General features: G+C 41.4%; 1 protein-coding gene across 1 annotated transcript in view; it reads right to left on the bottom strand.

Annotated features, from left to right (window-relative positions):
- Positions 1–21,118, bottom strand: part of LOC122814351 (discoidin, CUB and LCCL domain-containing protein 1-like) — a 1,191,124-nt gene that overhangs the window by 788,461 nt on the left and 381,545 nt on the right. The window contains exon 4 of the mRNA XM_044086940.1: positions 8,657–8,708. Within this exon, the coding sequence (XP_043942875.1) occupies positions 8,657–8,708 (52 nt within the window). The remainder of the gene's footprint in view (positions 1–8,656; positions 8,709–21,118) is intronic.

Genomic DNA, 21,118 nt, shown 5'->3' with positions numbered 1-21,118 from the left:
CTGAAAGTGTTGAGATCCTGCCCTGAAGCGGAGGTATTTCCTGCATGATTCCCTGACAGGAATGTGAGGTAGGCCTCTTTTAGATCCAGGGTGGCTAGCCAAGCGTCCTTGGACAGCATGGGTAGCAGCTGCTGGAGGGTGAGCGTTTTGAATTTTGGGATCACCTTGAAGGTATTTAGAATTGATAGAGTGAGGATGGGATGCCAGGTGCTCTCTTTTCTGGGCACCAGAAAAAGTCTGGAGTAGAAGCCCTGGCCCATCTGTTCTGCAGGAGCGTGCTCTGCTGCCCTCAAAGAAAGCAGAGAATGGATTTGCTTTCGAGCCTCTGCCCTGTGATTTGGTGGGAGATCTCGGAACCCTTTTGGGGTTGGAAGGGTGTGGAAGGAGAATTTGTATCCCTGAGATACAATGTTTAGAACTCATTGGTCCTTGGTAATGGTGCACCAGGTGCTTGAGTGAAAATAGGGTTTTCCTCTTAAGGGCAAGTGAAGGTGGGCAGAGGGGAGGTCAGGAGGAGGTGAGTCATTGTGAGCTCCTACCCTAAAGGGGTGGCCTAGAGCTTCCTGGTTTTGATGTGGTGGTAGTCCACTGCTTAGATCTCTGCATTCCCTGGGACTGCTGCCTAGGGTGGTCTGTTTCCACGGGACCTAGGTTGGGCCTGTTTGCTCAGAGCAGGAAAGGACTAGTGCTTGGACGGAAAATGCCTGCTGAACCTAGGGGGCTGAACCTGCAAGAAATCTTTAACTTTTGGCATAGATGTTGCTTTTTCTTCCATCTTAAGACCTCTGCCTTAGTGACAAATAAGTTATTTAAATGTTAAATTTACATGGATTTTGATTTTAAACATTGTAACACTTGCAAGTAATATTGTTTTACTTTAATAGATTAGATTGTATCGTACAGCAAAAATTTTTTTCCACGCTGTACCTTTAAAAACCTTTAAAAATTTTAGAGTGTTGCTGATTGGGTGATGACACTGGTTGGCCTTTGGGCGGAACTTTTAAATAGTCCGAGTGTCATATTTTTATGTATTTCTGAAGAAGTTTCTCATTTAAGAGAGACGAAAACGTGTCTTGTCTCAATAAACTTGTTAAACGTTAAACGAGTACTCTCTGTTCAACTTTCAGTGTTACGTTACTGGCTGCCTGCCTTCTCCCGACTTTTGGTGTTCTACGAAGTTTTGTTTTTTTCGTTTACTTGTTTGACAAATAAGTTATCTTTGTGCAAGGGGGCATCCAACAATTTATATTTGACATGGTCTGGTAGGGATTGTTCCTTAAGCCATGCATGTCTTCTAATGACAGATCCAGTGACTGCTGCCCTGCAAGAAGCTTGTAGGACATCAAAACCACAGTGCAAACTGTGTACTTGACTTGCGGAATGCATTAAGTTTTGTAAATTTTTAGATTCTGCCCAAGCAGAAAAGGAAGACATTTTTGTTTAAAGTAGTTCCAAGGTATGTTGCTGATATTACATCCGAGTGACGCCTCCAGGTGCATCTGCAGTTACCTCCTACTGCTCCTCTAGGTGTCAAATATTACTAATTCATACTTGCATTAATAACTCCAAACTCATGCTACATACAAGGTATCAGAATATTTTATCTTGAAACATACATGATGGCAAAACACACTTATATTGACATTTGACCTCTGTCATGGAGTATTTGTTTGAATTATAAGGTGATAACTTCATTTTTAAAGGCTCAGGCCACACCCACTAAGAGTTAAAGGTACACACTCAAAGAGTTGTACTGGAGGGAATATGGAACTGACAATTTAGTGCCCTGATAGCAAGAGTAGCTGAAGTGTATACTTTTTTACCACAACTGTCCGATGCTCGGGAAATCCCTGCCTGAGGGGGTGGGATTCTTGGCAGAGGTTGCTTTAATCCTTTTTGGCCCTTGAGAAATGACCTCAGGGTCAGTTGCTGGATTTTTAAAAAGATATTTGTCCGAGACAGGGACTCTCTGTAGTACCCGTCTGGTTTTCTGGGAGCAGGAGATAGGGCATCAGGTGTCAAGCTGGATTCAAGGAAAACATCATCCACCACATCCAGGACTGGGGGGAATGGCCAATGGTCTGTGTTGTGGAAGATCTAGGAATTCCCTCAGTCTCTTTTTAAACTGAGGGTAGTCCTGACTCTCACACTGGAAATGCTCCCTTAAAGTAAGCAGGGTTTCCCCAAAGGAAAAATCCTCTGGGGGAAAGTCTGAAGGAATGGATTCCTCTGCATCAAAATCCTCATAAGTGGAGAGGGGTTGCGTGTCTTCATAGTTAGATGCATCAGATTCATCTGACTCTTTCAGACAAAACTACTGGGGACAAATCTCTCTTGCTTTTTCAGGGGGTAGCTTGGCTTCCCCTGATCAGCATGATAAGGTCTTCTGCCATTTTAAGCATTTGAGACTGAGGCAAGGTAGCAGGCACCTGAGAGTGGGTAGTCGGTTTCTTGGGTGTGGTTCGAACCCTGAGCCTAAGGAACTCGGTTGTTTTCGAAAGAACGGTAGTCGTGAACGAAGACGTCGGTTTGTGTCAAGATTCTGCTCAACGGCTCCAGACCCATCCAAGGAAGAGACGACCACAGGATCCTTAGACGAAGAAGAGTTTTGCGGCATACCGGACTACAAAGGCATTTTGGTAGCAGCCTGCGAATCAACTGAAGAGGGCATCAGGGGCTGCAAAAGTGCCTCACTGAGTACCGGAGGACTGGCAACTAGCTTAACGGAAGCGTCGTCAGTAGGTTTGGACCTGTGCGGTCTGTCTCTGTCATTATCTTTACGTGTTTTTGGAAGATCTGCTGTCAGATGTCTTATGGAAGCCATATCAGAATTCTAGGACTGTAAACGAAAATATCTGGCTACAATAAGGGCCTGCCGACAGACAGTTCTGGCACTGAACAAAGCACAGAAGCGACAACAGAGGACGTCGTGGTCTGGGCCTAGACAAGTGACGCAGTAAGAGTGGAAGTCTGTGTGTGGTATTTGCTTTCCACAGGCGAGACAATTATTAACTTTTTCTGACATCGGTTAGTGCAAGAAAAAAGGATCCCCAACGGGGTACTTAACTTTAGAAGACTTCAACTTCAATTCGGAAACAAAAACTCAGGTAGCGGCCGACTGGCACTCGTGCGAACTGCTTCTGTTTCGGGCAATCAGGCAAGAAAGACTGATGTAATGGCATCGGCTGCCTTGCTTTATACCACTGACGACATGACATCAGTCCTCAAGTGACAGCAACCAACGCAGAAATACTAAGTCTCTGGTATTCGGACCGGCCAAGGGCTACCCTGGCAGGAATAAACCAAATGTGATGACTGCAACAGTGAAACATGAAGAACATCTGTGGTTACTGTTGCTAATGGGGTTGGAAGGATGAAGGGTCTTCCAAGGGTTACTGTTGGGAGGGGACAACCTCAAATTCAGGTAACATCCACAAAGCTGAGTTATACAGCTGGGAGTGCTGAAGTGATCTAACAGCTATCATCATCCACTAAAGGATTCTCATGAAAAATCATGACAATAGTTGAAGCTATCAGACAAGATCCTTCAGTACCAAGGAGGCTGGGGGTGTCCATTGATTGAAGGGGTATTCAACTATGTTTCTGAAAGAATGAATCCTGTTGAAGGAAGGCTCGCAATGCAAATCATTGTGCCCAGATGGCATCCTATGAAGACAACAGATTGAGTAGCCTGAAGTTGCGACTTACTGAAATGTCCAAAGATATACAGAGCTGTGGAAAGTAATCTCTAGCTTTTACAAGGGATTCCTTGGCTGTAGCAGCTAGGAGTCTCACTTAATTATGTTAATACGTTTAACACAATTAGACACAGAAGGGCTGCAACTACTACCATGCACTAGGTAAACACAGAGGCAACTGTGGTGAGCCAAAGGGCAGGTCTAAGAACCTAAAGTGACTGGCTCCCAAGATGGAAGTTCAAAAATCTTCTGGACGCCTTGACAATTTTGACAAGGAAATAGGCATCCAGGAAATCAAGCGTGGCACAATCAATTGCACTGTAACTATTCTGAATGGAGTCTTCTTGACAAAGATTTACGTCAGTGAGATCCAAAACTGACACAATGTCCTTATTTTCTTTGGAACCAAAATAATATTGAATAGGTTCCTGATCCTCTCTTGCTTGGTGGGACTTCTTGGATGCCTCTTTTTACCCGAGAATGGGATGGGGTTACAGCAATCGGGCTTCCTATAGGCAAAACTGAACCTTTGAGGCTGACACTGTGGAGTCTATTGTACAAGCTGAGCTTCAGTAATTTTCAGGAACTCTCCAGTTAACCCTAAGTCAAAGTCTTTAATACCAATTTGTCTATAGTAATCACCTGCCAAGTTGTTAGGCAGAATTAGAAACTTCTACCCCGGGATGTGTTAACTAGATAAGCCCACTGGACATACATGTATAACTTTTTCAGGGGTGACCCTGATGCACTGTCTGGTTAAGGGGAAGGCAAATGGAGACTGAGGAAATCAGACCTGGACTACACAAAGCAGCTTGCTTACAGCTCACTCTTAATCCTCTGCACTAGTTGACTGTCATGGGTCTTCTCTCACACAATCTACCAATCTCTTTGCAGGACACCCTCATTTCCTCTTGCTTTTTTTCTCTCTGTTCCAAATCATCTTCAACAGTCTTTTGCTTTCTTGTGAACATGCTCAAACAATTGTAATCTGTTCCCTTTGACCTTCTCTGCAATTAGAACTCTTTGTTCTGATGCCCTTATTTCTTCATCTGTCTCAGTGTGCATCCTACCACCCACCTCAGATATTATCACATCTAGTCTTCTCAACTGCTCTGTCTTCACTGTCCAGATTTCTGTACCACACAGCAGTACTGTCTGCACCACTGTTTTATACACCATACTTTGCAGCTTTAGATAAGGCGTAGACACTTCCCAAACCTGTCCAATACATGCGAGAGACTGTTCAGTAGATGGACATAGGAGCTTTCTTCTGCAAGATCCTTCTTAGTGGCTGCTGCCACTACCAAAGAATCTACGACAGGACCCTTGCTCCAATATGGGACTGTCTTTGGGTGCAAACAAAAACCTGTCGCACTTCTTGGATAAGCTGAACATTGGCTGGTTCCTTCCATGCCTGAGAGGAGATCAGGTTGATCATCTCGTCAGTCAAAGGGAACCAACTGTGAAGTAGGTTGGCCATATATGAAAGTCTCAAGAAAATCTGATTACTCTAGAGAACGCACTTGGGAAGACCAAACCCTTTCTGTCTAAGACGTTTGAGTATCGCTCCGAATGAGACAAATTCAAGGGAGGTTCTGGAAGAACCTTCTCCCTCAAAATCAGTGTCAGTGGTCAGGGATTCCTCAGGGGAATAAAAGTGTCTCCTCTTACACTTGTTTCCTGTGAACCTCCTCTGTGGGTTGCTCAGGGGAGAACTTAAACAGATAGTCTCCTTTGGCAGAAGATTCTTGAGGCTCTCAAGAACTGGCTGTCCTGATGGGACCACCGGGAGAGCAGGCTGCGGACGTTAGGAAATCATATGGGTGAGGGCTGGATCCCACTCTGAAAGAAGACCTCTCTCTAAGTTGAGAGAGTACTCTTAAAAGCCTTGCAAGCAGAGCTCAATGAGATTTGGGAAGCATTGCTGTCGCAGCCAAACCTCATGACGGCAGCTTGAAACTAGAAGCCATTCAGCTAGGATCAAAGGCCGCCACCAGAGCTAAACTATCAAGTATCAATCCCCCTAAAGAAAGACCATCTTTGATCAAATCCCAGTACGAACAGTTCTGCTCCGAGACTATGATGGCTCCGACAGTGTTAAAGCAGACTTCATTGAGGAAGTATGAAGCCTTAGCTCTGATGCAAATTTACCCTAGGCAAAAGCTGGATCCAGGGGGTCCTATCAGAGTGTTCAGAAGGAGCCATTAATGAGTGAGGAGAAAAAACGGCTCTTCTGGATCAGACAGAAGCTGGAAACTGGGAGTACTCTCAACTAGATTTGGGACCAAAGGAAATGCCTCAACATCTTATCCATACCTGGCTTCTGTCAGACTCTGAGAAAATCTAAATGATCTCAGAGATGAAGTAGAAGAAGGGGTCTTTTAGGATAATGTGGTCTATCGTGCAGGACTGGAGAATGCAGCATGGGGAAGATGGGATCCAGGGAAAACATGGATAGAGTTACGGATCAGATAATTATCAGATCCAAAAACAGCATTGGCTCCGAAGGTCTGGAGATCTTAGTGGACAGAGCCAACAAGGGTGTCAGATCCATGGATCTCTTTTGGTAGAGTTGATTCTTTGCCTTTTTCATTCTCCTTTTCTCTTTCTGTAAATTTGTCTCTAAATTTACCAGGCAGTTTTGATGATTAAGAGAAAGCAGCAGCAGGTGGAGACTTCTCCAAACCTGAAGAGGGTTTCCCTCATGTGACAGCTGTAGGAGACCCTTTAAATCAAGTTGTTCCATCTCCCGACAATGGCTTGATGACCACAAGCCTTAAAAGATGAAAAAGGCAATGTCAAAATGAGAAGGCCCTAGGCAGTAAACTCGCATCTCATGGATGTCTAGATTATGTAATTTGTGGGAACAAGCCACACACCTTTTAAACCTGGAGGGCATATCAGCCATCTGTCCAGTCAAAAATAGAAGGCAGAAAGAGGAGGACATGATAGTCTATAAGGCCATAAACTCCTGCAAAAGAATTTACAACTGAAATACTATTATTTTTTAAACTTTCTATAAGAAAAGTTAGAGATAAAAGAGAGCTAAAACTGTAGCATAAAACCTAAGAGGGAGAGATCAGGGAAATGTGTTAGATAAGTACTTTAAGCAAAAGGCTACTACTCAGCACTAAAGACCCATCAAGTGCTGATTGCAGCAAAGGAGATGCAATGTAGCTTGTTCCTTACACAAGGGATTATAGGTAGGGGAGGAGCCTGAGCACCAGATCCAAAGCTTGAGACTGGATCCGAAATCAGATCAGAGACCCGCAAGTTTGAGAAGAGACAGAAAAGACATTGGATCCATACTTAATCAGTTCATGGGGGGTAACCCACTGCCTTCAGGCCTCTTCACAAGAACCTTTTTCAAGCATTTTTAAGATGGTAGAATAAAGGTTCAAAGCCAGTATACACTATTTCTTATGGTGAGGTCATCTAAAAGGCAAAGCAGAATAGGGAGGTAGAATTATCTCTTCTTATAGGCAATGAAATGAAGTCCCTCACCTTCTGATAACTAATGGGTAACAAAATACAGGGCACACCTATGTTCCCCACTAAGTGTGGAGAAAAAGCTCATTAGTAGAGAAGGTTAACACAGAAATGTGCCGGGTGCTAGGGGAACTGGAGCAAGTGTTTCTGCACCAATCAAGCATAGCACAACAGAGGAAAACCTCAACCAAACACAATGCAAGCATCAGACCAGATTCTCTAAGGGTACAATCCTTCACCTGTGACTCAAGCTCCAACTAAGTCAAACATGTGCTTAGTATCTAGTCCCGGAGATGCAAGCCCTGCAGCAGGATGACCTGAAGGACTCTTCACAGCTGGGACAAGCCAGTTTAAATATGCCTGGATGACTATCCCAGGAGGGAGTCCTTTAGTCCTGAGGAAAGCACTCCGAGTGATTAAATGGACCTCTCCCCCTGGGATTAGGCTGGTTGACTACAGGCTCCAGCACTGGTACAGGAATGCAGACATCACTGAACATAGGTTCTTAGAAACAAAAAACTTGAAATGATGTCACCATCAAGGAGGCCTTATGTATTATATACTCAAAATGTCTATGCTCTTTAGACAATTGGAATGCCTCTAACCTACACAAACACACACACAGACACACACACAGACAGACACACACACACACAGACAGACACACACACAGACACACACACACAGACACACACACACAGACACACACACACACACACACAGACACACACAGACACACACAGACACACACACACACACACACACACACACACACACACACACACACACACACACACACACACAATCTTGGCTGTTTAACACTGAAATGATTGCACTAGTACAGCTCAGAACACAGAAGCATGGCTAGGATGGAGCAAATGGGGACAACTGCCCTGGGCACAAAGTGTTAAGTGATGCGCCTGGTCATTCCTAATTACTCGGATACTTGCTTTTAAAAGTTGATAATGCATTTGCAGTCAAACCTACAAATACATTACAGCAAGCAGTTTGCCATTTTAAAAGTATTTCTTTTTTGTTTGCTTTTAATTAAGTACTACAGCGCTCTATCCAAAGTATAAACAGCAGCAATTTCTTGCAACACTAAACAATCAATCTGCTAGAATTTAATTTTTTTTTAATTTTTTTTATCTTCATCAAAAATGTGTAAAAGTAGAAGGGCTAGGATAGGGCACAGAAATGGGAATGGAATGGTTCCTAGGGGAGATGTGTATCTGTCCAGGAGCAGACTTTTTTTTTTGACTCTTCAGTTGAAAAACTGTGAATGTTGAGTAATGCGTAGTGGATCTTGGAAATTTTTCCCCAAAAACTGTTTTTTTCCTCAAAACAAATTTTTTTCAGATTTACAAAATTTCCAAATTACAGAACCTGTGACGTACAATTATCCACATCAATAGCATATGACAGACTTGAAATGAAAGATGCTAAAAAAAATATTAATCACATTTTACCTATACTGCTCTTCTGTATAATGACTTGATCTGTCCAAACATGAAATAAGATCTGTGAAAAAAGTGAAAAAAAGAAGCGATTTAAAACAAGTTGATATCACAAATGCCAATTGAAACGAATGACTAGTCATTCAATATTTCAAGACAAAAGCTCACAGTCTTTCTTTGTGCTCCATCAGTCAACGATAGCCCTTGAACATTTACTGTCAAGTCTTTTGTAAAACATAATGGAAAAAAGAAAAATTAAACGAGATATATTGCAGGAACAGTGACATGCAAACCCTGCTTAATCACAGATTATTCAAGACAGTAAATGTGTCTGAGTGGAGTTGGTTCTCACATGTACACAAATGGCATCATAACTGCAAAATCCTGTCAACCCAGAGCCTGCTGTCACATTACCCAAGAAAGGTATGTACTGCGAATCATTTCACACTGGCGTGATTAAACCCTACAACAGAAAAACTCATCGAGGCACTATGTCAGGTTCACTTTCCAATCACCTAATTCAACGAAAGATGCAATCAACTGTATCTGGCTTTAAAAAACTATCCTTGACTGAAAAGTAGTACATTACTAAAAATCCATGAAACGCAGACGTTGTGCAACATTGCTGGAACTTTACCTATTCCATCTACTTAACAGGTAGTATTGCTGAACAACTGGTTCTTTTACAGGATAGTCTAGAAGTGAAAAGCATTATGAAAGATACAGAATAGAAATGACCAAAAATGAAATGGTTCAAAGCAGAGAAGGAGACAGAAAGGGAAAAAGAAAATATGCAGCAGTTTTAATCAGTAAGACGTTCCAAGTCAATCACACCAACTTCCACTGGGAAAGCAGAGCTAAAACCATCAAAAATGGTCACTGAAACAAACCTAAAATATAGATGAAAAAAGCTGTAGACAGAACTTCCCAGACTTCTATATAAAAGGCTGTCCTCCCTGTGTTTTCAATTCAGAGGTCACTGCAGGTCAGATGATCTTCCAACTCAGAATCTCTGCTTAAAAAAAAAAATGCTAACTATAAACAACCTGGCTCTGTGAAGTAGGACAAAGCACTGACTATAACCCAGCGGACATGAAACAGATTAGCAGCTTGGGAGATGAGGAGTTGGACAGGGAAGGATGGGGGAAGCTTATGCCAGCTTGCTCCCCACTGGGAGGAGGAAAACTGATTTCCATTAGCCGACTGCTCCTCAACAAATGGAAGCTTGCAAGTTCACAATGTCCATAAGACTGAGGAATATCAGCCTGGCAATCCCAAGCCATTGATTGAGCTCCCAGGTTATGTGGGTGGGAGCATTCTTGTGCCACTGGAAGAGCAAAGGATGCTCTCACGGTAATGTGGTGGCCAATTCAGTCACCAGGGTCAGAATAAGGGTCATACAAAGAGAAAACCCAAACTGCTGTATGCTTGACAGCTCCATGATCAGATCCAAAGGGTTGTACTAACTTATGAATCTATGACTGAAAAGGTCTAAAACACAACTTGATAGTCAGCTGCAGTGAGGAGGACAAAAATAACTAAACATGACCAAATTTCTTTAAGATACAAAGACCTTGGCACATTTTTGGCAGATTCATCTCCAAAATCAATCCAACAGTTAATGCTACCAAACTCAAGGTGATGCTCAGTCAGAAAATTAAATGCAGGGGCTAACAGGTAGAAACTACATCTGGTTTACTACGAAAGTGAAGTTAATGCTCAAACCTCAGAGACAGTGCCCCCTTCCCAAGCTAGTGACTCAAAATTCTCCCTTTACCCAGAGATCTAGCAAGACAACATGCCCCTTTAGCACTCCTCCAACATCTCTGACATTGCTTGGTGCCAGATTGTAAATGTTACGGTTTTATTTATTTATTTTTATTTATTTATTTATTTATTAAGGACAACATGACAGGTTTATAACATGTCATTAAGTGATACTCATAGCTGCTTAACAGCTTGTAAATGCACACCATCCTGTTTTTAAAGGTAATTTACTTTTAAAAAATAGGAAGGACAGAATTGGCTTACAAGCTGTCTTAAGTGACTAACTGCTTAATGACAGCTGTAACGTCATCAATTGGAATTGCATAATAGCTAGCTTGCAAATATCTTTTAAAAAAAAAAGTTATGTACTTACCATAACTTGGCATCTGCGTTATCCTATGTCTTCATCACCACACGGTCTTGGATCTGACACTGGATTCGAGCCAGCTGGCTCCTCTCTCTCCCATAATGCCCTGCTGCTCTCCGATCCCCAGATCAAGTTTGCCACCATACGCCTGTGATACTCATATCAAGGTAGAACGAAAACCACTCCAACTTCCTATAACACAGATGCCAAGTTATGGTAAGTACATAACTCTATCTAATGTTATCCATGTTTTCATTCATCATCACAGAGTCAGAGTCCTCAGCTACCATACATCCTGAGAGGCCTCAAGGAAGGACATGCCGGAGTACTGCTGAGCCAAAAGAATCCCTACTCCTAAAAATTACATATATTTTATAATGGGATCTAAAGGTGTGAGGATTAGACCAAGTGGCAGCAGCACAGTTATCATCTAAAGCAAGCCTTGCTACGAAAGCTGAAGAAGTTGCCAGAGATCTAGAAGAACAAGACCTGAAATCTCGAGGTGGTTCAGATTATGGACCACAGAGATGCAGCTAGATATCCATTTAGAAATAGTGAACTTGGAGATTGGAATGGTCTGCTAACAGAGAAGGCCACAAAAAGCTGCTCTGAATTACAAAAATCCTTAGTCCTATGCAAGTAGAACCAAAACTGTCCATGAAATCCAAGGTATGAAGGATATACTCTCCCATGTTGGAATAGATGGGCAAAAATACTGGAAGCTGAATGCATTAAGGGTCAACTTGGAAGCAACCTTGGGTAAAATAGATGGATTTGTTCTCAGAGAGACCCTGTCCTTGTAAAAGGTCATATAAGAAGGAGTAATAGAGCTTGCAAGACTGAAACCCTCTAAGCTGAAGTTATACCGGCCAGAAAGGCCGTCTTCCAAGACAGACACTTGAGATCACAGGAACTGGCAGGCTCAAAGGGGGTCCAAGTCAGAGACTGCAGAACCAACATGAGGTCTCAAAGAGGCAATGGGTCCTTAATTGGAGGATGCAGCAGAAAGAACCCTTTCATAAATGCCTTACAAAGCCTAGATGAAAAGGTGGGTTCAAAGCTCTAGTGAAAATTAGAAATCGCTGCCAACTGAAGCTTAATAGTGGAAAAACTTGCTCCCTCCGGAAAAGGAAGGACAAGAACAAAAGTATATCTGAAACCGAAGCAGTAAAGGGATCCAGATTCCTGCTCCTTGCTCAGATAGTTCCACTTCCAAAATAGTGTGCTTAATAGGGGATGCAAGCCTGGACCGTTTAACACTGGAAATGAAGAAATCATGTGGTTAGGTGAAGGGTCCGAAGGTTTGAGAGATGAAGCCCCAATGGATAGGAAATCAGATCCTGACGGGGATCTAGTATCCATGGCAGATACTTCAGATGAGACCCGATAGAGAAACACAGTTGACAAGGCCAGACAGGAGCAATGAGGGTAAGGGATGTCCTCAGGCACAGCTCTTTCCTCAGAACTTTTGGTATTAAGGGAAAAGGTGGGTATGAGTAAAGGAGACCCGGAGGCCAAGCATGGACTAGCCTGTCCCTTGGAGACTCTCCTGGAGGTACGGGATCAGGGCAAAACACCTGCTGCATTTGTGGTTGATTGGAGTGGCAAAAATGTCACATGATGGCTGACCCCAACAGTCGAAAATCAGCCTTGCCACTGAAGGATTAAGGGACCACTCATGAGAACTCAAGATAAATCTGCTGAACCTGTTGGTCAACACGCTGGAATCCCCAGGTATGTGCACTGCAGTAAGGAAGCAGCTGGAGGACATCGCCCATTTCCTCACTCTCATAGCCTCTTTGTACAATGGGTAAGAACATGTTCTCCCTTGTTTGTTGACGTACCAAATAACTGCCATGCTGTCTGTATGGACTGCAATCATCCCTAGAGGAAGGCAGTCCTGTAAGACTTGCAATGACAGAAGAATTGCCCTCATCTCTAGAATATTTAAATGTAACTTGGTCTCTAATGGGGACCACGTGCCTTACGTGGTCTTCCTCAGAAAATGCCCGCCAGCCCAGGAGGGAGGTGTCCATGGTCACTGTGGCTGTCGGAGAGGGAGAGTGAAAGGCCTACCTAGAGAGAGATCCTGCAACCGAAGCCACCACTAGAGCGGACGTCTGCACACAGACCTCAGTTTTCTGGTCAGACGGGAAGAAGAAGAGCCAACAACTGGACGGCTAAAGTCCAGTGTAACACCAGCATTTGGTACCTGGCCAGAAGAATGGCAAAGGCCATGGAACGGAGTGCCCGAAGAACTAAATGAACTGGAGGCAGGGTAGGTCCAAAATCTGTAAGACCAGTTCCCTTATCAACTGAATTCTGCACAGAGGAAGAGTTGCAATCTCCGACACTGAATCCAAATGAGCTCCTATGAACTCCAATCGGTGTGTGGGAATCAGATTGGATTTTGCCAGGTTGACTAATATGCCCATCTGATAGAAGAGGAGAAGAACATACTGAATCGACTGAGTCAGTCGATGCCGGAAAGGTGCTATGAGGAGCCAATCATCAAGGAAAGGCTCACCCAGACTCTGCTAAACTTTGCTGTGAGGGAAAGGTTAGTTTTCTTTTTATTTGTTGTATTTTGTATTACTTTACTGCCTTTTTCTATTTTGAATACTGTGATTTGTTTTCTTAACCTTGTGTTGAACTTGAAAATGACATACAAATTACATAGACTGATTTGGCAAAGGAGGCATATGGAAGCAAGCCTTCACTTCCATATAGTACCGCGAGGCATGCGAATATTATGCATGCCGACCTACGGTGATAGCCATCCTGAGTTGCTGAAGAAGTGGCAACAATTAAATTTGGATCTAAGTAACCAATACATGAAGCTTATCATAGACTATTTTTCACCTATTGAAAATGAACTTACTATAAAAGTAGAGACTCTGCATAGAGATCTATGTAATCACTATAAAGGTGAGAGTTATGAGAGAAAAATAGACACTATGTATATGCAAGTCATGGCCTATAGAGATAAATTACAACAGATTAAATCCAAAAAATTACAAAGAGACTATCGTGATTTTTTGTCTGGTCAGGTCTTTGTATGGCTGAAAAATACTCGCCAAGATAATGAACATTTGTATGAGCAAGATCACCATCATAATACAGTTAGTGAGACACAGAATCCAAAAACTGCTCCTTTAAATTTTATTAGAACGGTTACGCAGGAGACTAAATACCACCCCTTTAGGTGGAAACGTGACGTCTGACGTCTTGCCAGTAACGGATACTCCACCTCCCAATCAACAAGCCTTGGAGGAACAGGCTTCTCTGAATAAGAATGGTGCTAGACCGAAAATGGCACCTGGGAAGGTCAATAATGTTTTTTTACCGCTTCCAATACAGTATCGCATCAAGCCACAGGCGAGATCCAGCAGTCGAGGAAGGCAGAAAAGAAAATTCTCAGGCGAGACTGTGGAGGTAAGGAGAAGGAACAGGAATTAAATAAACTTGTATTTAATTTTTCGAGCCATATATTGAGCCCCAGTGAGGTGGCACTATTGAATAGAGGCCTTTCCTTTATCCCCTCACAAAGCAGTAACCTCGCAGAGATACTGACTGATTTACGCCTGTTTGCAAGGAATTTATCTTTAAAGTTACTTTTTAATGAAATGACTGGAATTGACTCAGAAACTCAACGCAGAAGCACCTTTATACCTGTTTCTCCCTCTAATACTGAGTGTTTTGTTCAAGTATGTGAACAGGATTTCTATGATTATTTTTCGGTTACTACACCTAAGAATTTATATTATAATCTTGATGCTAATGAGTGGCGCTCCCTCTTTAGTTTATCTCATGATACTAATTTGATTATTCAACCAGCTGATAAAGGGGGAGGTATTGTGTTATTAGATGCCTTGATGTATAATGAAATGATGCTGAACATGTTGAATGATGGTAATACATATCGTCCTATTGAGCAAAATGTTGTTACTGGCATTATAAGGAACATCCATGATGTTCTATATGACCTTTTGATGTGTAGACAAATCACAAGGGAATTCTATGAATATTTATTAGTGGAATTCCCCTTGATACCTTTAATTAAAGGTCTACCAAAAATACATAAAGGCATTTTTCCTCCTCCTATACGACCCAAAGTCTCGGGAGCTGGATGGGTTACTGAGAATATTTCTTGTTACCTGGAAACAGTATTGGGGCCTTTGGCTAGAAGTATTCCAACTATTTTAAAAGACCCCTATCAGTTACTGAATGACCTTGAAAGTCTAACAAAAGATACAAAATCTTATTTTGGCATCTTTAGATGTTAAAAATTTATTTACAGTGATTCCCAATGAATATGGACTAGAGGCCATTAGAGAGATCTTGCGTAAAATGGGAGGGTTAGACAGTAATTTGTAGATATTTGTATGTACGCTCTTGGATGTGGTGCTTAATAATAATTTATGTATCGTAATGCAGTATATGCACAGACATGGGGTGTCACCATGGGCACCCCATGCGCAAACTCGTATGCAAATTTGGTTATGCATCAATGGGAAAGCACTTATATGTTTAACAGTGAGTTCTTCAAACACATTTTACTTTATAGACGTTTTGTAGACGACATATTAATTGTTTGGGATGAAAGTCTGGATTTATTAAGAGACTCTGTCACATATTTAGAATCTACTACTAACTTCTTGAGATTCACAATGGAAATATTTTCTGTTAAGTTGGACTTCCTGGATATTACAATTTTTAGAGACTCAGAAGGTTTAATTTCAACTACTCTTTACAGAAAACAGTGCTGGAAAAACTCACTGTTACACTATAATAGTATGCATCCGCACTTTGTGTTTCCAAATATTGTTAAAAGCCAACTTATGAGAATAACAAGATTGTGCAGGAATGAGATTTATAGGAATTTACAAAGAGACCTCATGGATGAGCTATTCCAGGAAAGAGGCTATACCGCCTCTTTATTACAAGATGTGAAACATTCTATATTAGATACAGTGGTTGATGGTCTAGAAGGTGCTAGGAATCCTAAATATTCTATGATTGAACATAACACTAGGTTTAAGTATAATCAAACTAAGGTAGTTTTCACAACTAGATATACAAGTGATATTAAGTATATAACTAGCATTATTAGAAAAAACTGGAACATATTAATAAATCATCAGTGCTCCAAGCTAGTAGGGCGAACTCCTAACTTTAGGTATAGGAATAGCAAAAATTTGAAAAGGCTTCTATGCATTGAAAAGACTGGTATGTTAACTAATAATATAGATAGGCGGGTTCCAAAATATGGTACCTTCCCATGTAATAGATGCAATATGTGTAAATTTATAGCTAATGAACATCAATTCCTCCATCCTAATTTTGATTACGTTTTTACACCCAACTTTTATGTCAATTGTGAGAGAGTGAACTTAATATATTTAGCCACCTGCACAGAGTGTACAGCTTTTTATGTAGGCATGACGTCAAGAAGATTGAAAGACCGGACCGGATTTATAATCATATATATGACATAAGGAAAGTGAATTTAAGCAATGCCTTGGCTAAACATGTGGCTGTACATACTAATCATGCCTTTAAGTTCCGAGCCCTACAAGTTGTAGATATTAATAAACGGGGTGGTAATAAAATGAATTATCTGGAGACAGTGGAGTTGAATTGGATTCTAAAAATGAGGGCTCATGTTGAACCTGGACTCAATCAGTATGTTAGCATAAAACCTATCCTGATGGCACGCAATTGATCATAGTAATAACATTGCTGCTCCGTTTATTTATATCTGAATTTGTATATGTATTGTTTTATTTTTATGACAGATTATATATATGTTAAATATTTAATATGAGCTAAGTTATATGTCTTTGATATTATGTGTGCTTTTATACATGTTTTTGTTATCAATAGACATTGTATAGCCCATTGTTAAATTAGGTTACTTTACTTCTAATTTTTATTTTATTTTATGTGGTTGTTTTATAGTTATATTTTACATCTTATTTAATTATAGTTATTTTATGAGAGTTTTCTTTAATATAGTATATATCCCAAAGGGCTGAGGGAACTATGTTTGGATTGGCTCTATCTGATTTTAGACTATAGGAGTCATTGTTTTATTATGCTGCTTCAATTGGTTTCAGCAGTTTGCTTAATTTATCTATTAACTCATGAATTAACTGATCAGTAAGCGTATATAAGAACCTCTGCTGAGTACTAATGTTAAAACCTGAAGAAGCGTGTTGAATACACGTGAAAGCACTTGTTTCATTAAATTATTTAGCTTATATACTTTTTATTTCATCGTGGTGGTCTCCATTTGTGCTATTTTGTGAGCCAATCCTCAAGAAAAGGCTCACCCAGACTCTGCCAAACTTTGCTGTGAGGGAAAGGTTAGTTTTCTTTTTATTTGTTGTATTTTGTATTACTTTACTGCCTTTTTCTATTTTGAATACTGTGATTTGTTTTCTTAACCTTGTGTTTTACTTGTATTCTGCTTTTAAATGCATATTAAAACTTGAAGAGAGACCACATCTCTGTCTCTTGTGAGTCAGGCACATATTAGAACAGATCGATTAAGGACTCAGACATAATTTGTATTTCTTCTGCTGCATGTATTACTGCTTGGTAGTAGCCTGATTAAATTGTAACTGTTATTCTAAGCCTTTCAGTTTAAGCACTTGGGCTTCAGACCAGTTGTTTTACATTAAGAAGGTTTGTGGTCTGCACTGTTGTGGCAGGACAAGTAGCGTACATCCTTCTAAATTGGAAATTGCTGATTGAAGGCCGAGTGTCTGTTATTCTAAAAAAGTATTAGTTCTGGTTTAAGCACTTGGTCTTCAGGCCAGTTATTTTACATTAAGAAGGTCTGTGGTCTGCACTGTTGTGGGAGGAGAGGTTAGATTCTGCCTTTCTAAGCTGGGAATTTCTAGTTAAAGGATTATTGTGCCTGCTTATTTGAACTGTTTCTTTCTGAAATTGGTGCGCCTTGTTTGCTGTAGTATAGACTAGAATCAGGCATGATGAATCTAGCTTTGTTGGTATAACTTGAGCACTAATCCAGGACATCTTCTTTGGAGAAGATTTCCCTGCACCCTAGTGGTAGGACTGTGCAGTTAGAACTTGTCTAATTGAAGACTGCTAAAACAGGGCACAGTTTTGAGCTTTTTTACTGGTTAATTGGATAATTTGTTTAAATCAGTTTGCTCGTTTTCTATTGTTATATAAAAATATTGCACTTTATTCATCTGCTTTTACTGTATTTGTGTTTCTTCCTACTTTATTGCATTTATTCTGCTGCAATTATTACGGATTTTTAGTAGCCTGATTAAATTGTAACTGTTATTCCAAGCCTTTTGTTGAAGCACTTGGGCTTCAGACCAGTTGTTTTATATTAAGGAGGTTTGTGGTCTGCACTGCTGTGGCAGGACAGGTAGCTTACATCCTTCTAAGTTGGGAGTTGCTGATTGAAGGCTTAGTTGTCTGTTATTCCATGAGTGTATTAATTTTGGTTTAAGCACCTGGGCTTCGGGCCAGTTATTTTACATTAAGAATTTGTGGTCTACACAATTGTGGGAGGAGAGGGTAGATTCTGCCCTTTTGAGCTGGGAGTTTCTGGATAAATGCTTGTTGTGCCTGCTTATCTAACCTATTTATTTCTGAAATTGGTACACCTGGTTTGCTGTAGCATAGACTAAATTCAGACCTGCTGAATCTTGCTTTGTTTGTATAACTTGAGCACTAATCCAGCTCATCATTTTTTGGAGAAGGTTCCCCTGCACACTAGTGGCAGGAGTGTGCAGTTAGAATGCGTATGATTGAAGACTGCTGGAACAGGGCCCATTTTTTAGCTTTTTATTGGTTAATTTGTTTAAATCAGTTTGTTTACTATAACAGTAGCAAATGAGCAAACAAACAAACAATCAAACAAAAAATACACTTTATGCAATGCCACTTAGCTAGGGTTAAACTATTCCTGGCGCCATAAAGTCTGCTCTTCAAATTTTCCCTTAGAACTAGCCAGTTTTTTTTTAGTTTTAGCACTCAAATCTGTTTCTATGAACTCAGCACTTGTTCAGAACTCGTAAGCACTAAATAAGCTACAAATTACTACAGCACTCAACTTTCCTCACTTGTCTAGAGGAGATTTTAGTACTTAAGCACCTATCCAGGCATGTCTAAGGGTGAGCTCCCAGTGCTTTCTCCTCTCTACCTGATTAATCTGGGCATCTTGGGGCAATGCAGAAATTCCCTCATGTACACAGACAACCCTCTCCTCCTACCAACCCACACTATAACCTGTGAGAGATGCACTTGTATAGCCAAACTGGAAGCAAAGCTCTCTTCATCGAAGAGTGGACTAGACAGTCAAGAGAAGAAGGTAAACACATGCACCACACCACGCTCATCACATAGTCCCTCAAAACCTACACCACCAAAAAACACACATATACCAAAACAAAACGCACATCTACATTCGCGGGGGCTCTCAATAAAAATCTGCTCCAGCAACAGGCCTCTAAATTAGAAACGCATGCAACCACCACCCCCAACACAACCCAAATGACACACAGCCCACACACTCAGTGTGCCACACAACCACAGCTCATAAGGCATAACAACGTAGCTAACACCCTAGTCATATCTGACTCGATAGTAAGGCACACTGATGTTTCACTCACCAGGCTAAACAAGGAGAAAGTTACGGTCAGCTGCCTGTCGGGTGCCAGGATCCACCACATAACGCATGCACTCAGGTCAGTTCACAAGTACAAATATGACTCTGTCATTGTCCAAGTTGGTGTGAATGACCTGAGACGTACCTCCCTGGACTACATGAAAAGAGACATGGAGGAGCTCTAGGATCTTGTAGCCCAGGCAAGTATGACCCTATCCCTGAGTAGCATCCTGCCATCACCCAGAATGATACCACAGAACAAGGACAAAATGATTGACTTCAACAATTGGCTAAGCTTCTGGTGTCATTCTAAGAGGATCCAGTATCTGTCTGCCTGGGATGACATGATCGATAGACCACGATGCTTTGCCAGAGATTGCCTGCACCTGTCACCCTTGGGATTTCGGATACTGGCTAAGGCTCTTGCCACCCCATAGTGCCTTTTTTTAGGCAAGGTTCAAATGACAAATCCACCACTGTAACAGGTACAAGCAAGCAAAATCTGAGGGTAATGCTACTCAATGCTAGAAGTCTAAACCTGAAAATGCATTCACTCGAGGCACTCTGTAAAATGGAGAACATCGACATCCGTGTAGTGAATGAGACCTGGTTCAAGTCTCCTGTGAGCACCACTTCATTACCAGGCTATAATTCATACCACACATTTCGGCCACCTAACCTGGACCGAAACAATAAAGGCAGAGGCGTGTCCATACTCATTAAGGCTATCCACACCTCCAGGCTAGTTGCTCAGCATAATGAATCCGAGATTATCTAAGTGCAACTAACTCTGGGCAAGGCCGCAATCCAAACTGAAACTTGCAGAAGATCCCCCACCATGCCCCAGGATTCCCACTCCTCATACCTTGATACACTGGAAAATATTAGGGTACAACCCAACACCCTAATAATGGGCAATTTCAATTGCCCCACCATTAACTGGGAAAACTACTCATGTACCAACTTTTTTGCTCAATGTTTTCTGGAATTCATAAGTTCCAACGCCTTGGATCAACTTATCCACACCCCCACCAGGGGCAGCAATATCCTAGACCTGGTCATTACCAACATGAGCGACCAGTTCCAGATCAGAGGTCAATTCCTTGTTGGTCACATCCGACCACAAACTAAGCAGCCACAACATCCACATCCTGCCTCCACCCCCCATTAGGGAAACCGCCGTAAAAAAATTTTCCAAAGCCAACTTCATGCTTCTTAAGACAGAAGTGGCAAACTTCACAACACCCATGCTGACGGACAATAGAGGTACAACTGCTGAATCCTACACAAATGCACTTTATAAGCACTTAGACAAGTGCATGGATCATGCTATCTCTAACAGAACCAAGATGCTATCCTCCAAAAAAAGGAAGTCAATCTGGTGGTCCCTTGCCATAAACAAACTCTACAACATAAGAAAAACTGTTGCAAAAAAGAGTAAAATCCCACAACTAGAGGAACTCCCTGGACAAGCCTCAGTAAGAAGCTAAGATCCCTCATAAAATCATAATACAAAATCAAAATCAAAATACAAAATCACCACTGATTCTAAAGACAACCACAAAGCATCCTATAGCTATGTCAAGAATCTCAATGGCAACACTCAGCTGTGCTCTGAGTTACAGCACAATGGCACTAAATATACAGCACCAACTGCTATTGCCAAAATCCTGGCAGCTAAATACGA

This window comes from Protopterus annectens, chromosome 1.part1 (assembly GCF_019279795.1).
Source record: "Protopterus annectens isolate FY-2018-M chromosome 1.part1, PAN1.0, whole genome shotgun sequence".
NCBI classification, from domain to species: domain Eukaryota; kingdom Metazoa; phylum Chordata; order Ceratodontiformes; family Protopteridae; genus Protopterus; species Protopterus annectens.
This window is presented reverse-complemented; position numbering and strand designations above follow the sequence as displayed.